Below are 3649 nucleotides of genomic sequence, written 5' to 3'. Positions count from 1 at the left end.
ACCTGACGCTGTCACAAACACATGACACTGTCACAAACACCTGACATTGTCACAAACACCTGACGCTGTCACAAACACCTGACACTGTCACAAACACATGAAAGTGTCATGAACACCTAACACTGTCATAACACACGACGCTGTCATAAACACATGACACTGTCATGACACTGTCAAGCGTCATGACAGTGTCATGTGTCATGTGTCACGACACATGACACTGTCATAAACACCTCACACTGTCACAGACACATAACACTGTCATAACACATGAAACTGTCACAGACACATGACACTGTCACAGACACATGACACTGTAATAAACACATGACACTGTCATGAACACCTGACACTGTAATAAACACATGACACTGTCATAAACACCTGACACTGTCATAAACACCTGACACTGTCATAACACATGACACTGTCATAAACACCTGACACTGTCACGACACATGAACCCTAACCCCAACCATAACCCTAACTTGTCATGACAAAACCAAATGACACATACTAATGAAATGTTTGCTTATAGTGTTTTATGACACATTTATGACAGTGTCATGTCACTTTTATGTAGATACCTTCAAGTAAGACATAACCAACTATTCTTTTTCCATGTCTTGCTCCCTCTACCACGAGATCCATTGGCAGGAAGTCTGTTCCTCTTACCACAAATGCCATTCTGGGCGTGCAATCAGGGTTTATTTGTTTGCTATCTCATCAGCTGAAGCAGAGATTGGGCGTTATTATCAGGATAGCAGAGTGTTAGGATACCACAGTCAGAAAAAGCCAAAAAAAGGAACTGGCCGAGGCTGATTCTGTGTTTCTGAAATATCTTGTTTGAATGCCTTTTATACAAAACTCTGCCAACACTTATTAAGTGCCAGACTGTAAGTAGGGCTTCTAGTTGTTATGGCTGAGAAACCCATTTTTAGAGGCAAATCTCTCCTTCAAACAGCAGTTAAATATGAATGAGGGCCTAAAGAGGACAGAACGTACTTATATATCTTCTGGTTAAATAAAAGCTCTTTGCAGAGATTTTCTGTAGCCTAAGCAAAGAGGACACTACAGGAACTCAGGAACTGTACATCAGACACAGTTGTTCTCTTTGAATTCTCCCTTTCGATCCCTGTACTGTATGTTTCCTGTTCAACATCTACTCCACAAACAGTAGATTTAAAAAAGAACATAATAGCTGCAAGAAAAATTCTTGACTAAAAGAGAGCCCCAATCCCAAAATGGCTAAACAGGATTACGCAATGTGACCCAGTACAGTCTCACAGCAGTTTGTGATAGGGTCCCGTTATTGAATCCATTAATTCTTGCACAGGTCAAGTTAATGTCGTTATTTTAATGTGTTGATTGCAAATTTTGAAGTAATATATTTCAAAGGCTATTTCGTGATCTCAGAACGGTTAGGACACAATGCAACACAGTTAAAGTAGGATTTGGCCCGGGCCGACCCGGGTTTAGCATTGAGAAGAGGTCTACTGCTTACACCAGCCAAAATGCTAATAGTTACAAATATAACAGCATGGTTTATCAAATACTTTGTTTAACAATAACTCCTGAACCTTTTAATCAAAATTTTTTTTTTCTTCACTTTTTCTTAGAAGTGCTTCCCTGTCTCACAGCCCGGATCAGAGTACCCGGGCCGCCCATTGGTCAGCTCCACGCAGGACCCCGCCCATACCCAGGGGAAGGCTAAATCCGATTGGAGGATCCAAGTATTCAGGCCCCGCCTACCAACACCTTCAGGAAGTGGACTCATCTGAGAGGGAGGCCGAAGCACAAAGAGGGTGAGGAGTTGGTACTGAAGGCCCACACTACAACTTATGATTGACAACACGACATTTCAGTCACATTTGGTCTTTGTGTGTGTACAAATATACAAAAATACATTTATTTATATACATATTTCTATGTATGTATTTCAGACCATTGTGTTTAAAGGCTCTTACTGTGCGAACAGATTGTTTTCGGTGTAATTACAGCATAAAGATCTCGAGTATTTTATGGTTCTATCATCACTTTCTTCTCTCTGTCTCCGCTCTACTTCTCTGCTGTATCCTCCACGAGACACTGACTCATTTCAATAAGAAAACCACTAAATGAAAAATGCATGCCCGCCATGGACAAAGCTTTGGATTTCATTTCAAGAGTGGATATTTCAAAGCCAAGTCTTTGATTTATTTATTTATTTTTGTCCCCCCCCCCCCTCCCGTCCCCTTGTTTTCCAATCTGCTGAGCACAGATAAAAACAAGGTCACGTTGTATCGTGGCCTGCAGTACGGTGGCATGAGTTCAAAGGAAATGCTTTGTCGGGTGCTCGTGTTTTTAAGGATACGACAGAGACTACACCAACCACATTCTTCCCTCGCTGACATCTCGACAAGCCTGAGCTATATTCTGATTCTCAGCTTTTTTTTTTTTCTTTATGCGATTGCTTGACACCAATTAAATCCTATCATTTAATGTAACACCGTAGGATTGAACTCCTCAGGCGAAACAGCATGTGCACAGCAGCCGGGGGAAATGCAAATGATCGGCCAGAAATGTATTCAGTGTGGAAGACGATGTGCTTTCACCCATTCCTGGTGGGTCACGAGTCTGTGTCTGAGTCCACCTGGACTTGCAAGCCTCACTTCAGGCATTCGGGTCCCAGTGGTCGAGGCTCAGGGTAAAGCTTTGCTTGACCTACATGCATACTAACAGAAAGAGGTAGAGCACCAAATACATCTCCACATACAGTGAACACAAACTACTAGCATGCATAGAGTAGTATATTCAGAGGTGGGGATAGAGTGGCCTTTTGGCTCCAATCACTACACTTTCCCTTTTGTTTTAATCTTAATTTAAGCAGGATATATGTCACGCTTCCTTTTCTCCCCAAATGTCACCGTAGAGGGACACTTGAGCTGCTCAAGTGTGCATGTCCTCAACACGAGTGCTCCTCTCATCTGCCCCTGTGCCACTCAAATGCCCCTCTGATCAACCAAAGTCAATCTCTGAGTGAAGGTTGGGTCGGCTTAAGTGCTCTCTGATTGACCAAAGACTCCACGAGTGCCCCTGTGCTCTCTGGTCAGTCTGTGTGTAATAACAACGGACTGGAAATTGTAATTTCCCCTTGCGGGATTAATAAAGTATACATTTATATACTGTAAAATGTCCCATGGGTGTCCCAAGTCTCTTGGGCTTGCCCAGATGGTTTAACCCAACCTGTTTCTACAGTAGTGTATACTGAAACAAATTGTTTCACATAATTCTTTAGTCCTTTTTGTATTTGATGAGTTAGATGAGTAAAGATGAGTTAAATAAAAAAATCTTTTTTTCATCACAGATTTAAGATGTTTTAGCAAAATGTATTACCAAAATAAAGTACACCATCAAGTAAGAGAAAAGTTACATTTGTATTTCTGTAAGTAATAACAAAAATGGTCTTCCTTATTTACTGTAGTTAAACCTTTTAATTACAGGACAAAGTCCAGGTAATGAGCTGCCAGTACATTTACTGTTATTTTACGGATTTATGTATGATTCACAGAAAATATTTTTTTTGTTTTTTTTTTACTGTAGGAACACCATTAAATAACAGTAAATGTTCTGTTATTTTACTGTAGGAACACGATTAAATAACAGTAAA

At 40.7% G+C, this 3649-nt stretch overlaps 1 protein-coding gene across 1 annotated transcript in view; it reads left to right on the top strand.

Annotated features, from left to right (window-relative positions):
• LOC117960516 (pro-neuregulin-3, membrane-bound isoform) overlaps window positions 1-3649 on the top strand; it is a 365265-nt gene that overhangs the window by 356040 nt on the left and 5576 nt on the right. The window contains exon 9 of the mRNA XM_034898461.1: window positions 1620-1805. Coding sequence (XP_034754352.1) covers window positions 1620-1805 — 186 coding nt within the window. The remainder of the gene's footprint in view (window positions 1-1619; window positions 1806-3649) is intronic.

This window comes from Etheostoma cragini, chromosome 17 (genome assembly GCF_013103735.1).
Source record: "Etheostoma cragini isolate CJK2018 chromosome 17, CSU_Ecrag_1.0, whole genome shotgun sequence".
Lineage (NCBI taxonomy): Eukaryota > Metazoa > Chordata > Actinopteri > Perciformes > Percidae > Etheostoma > Etheostoma cragini.
This window is presented reverse-complemented; position numbering and strand designations above follow the sequence as displayed.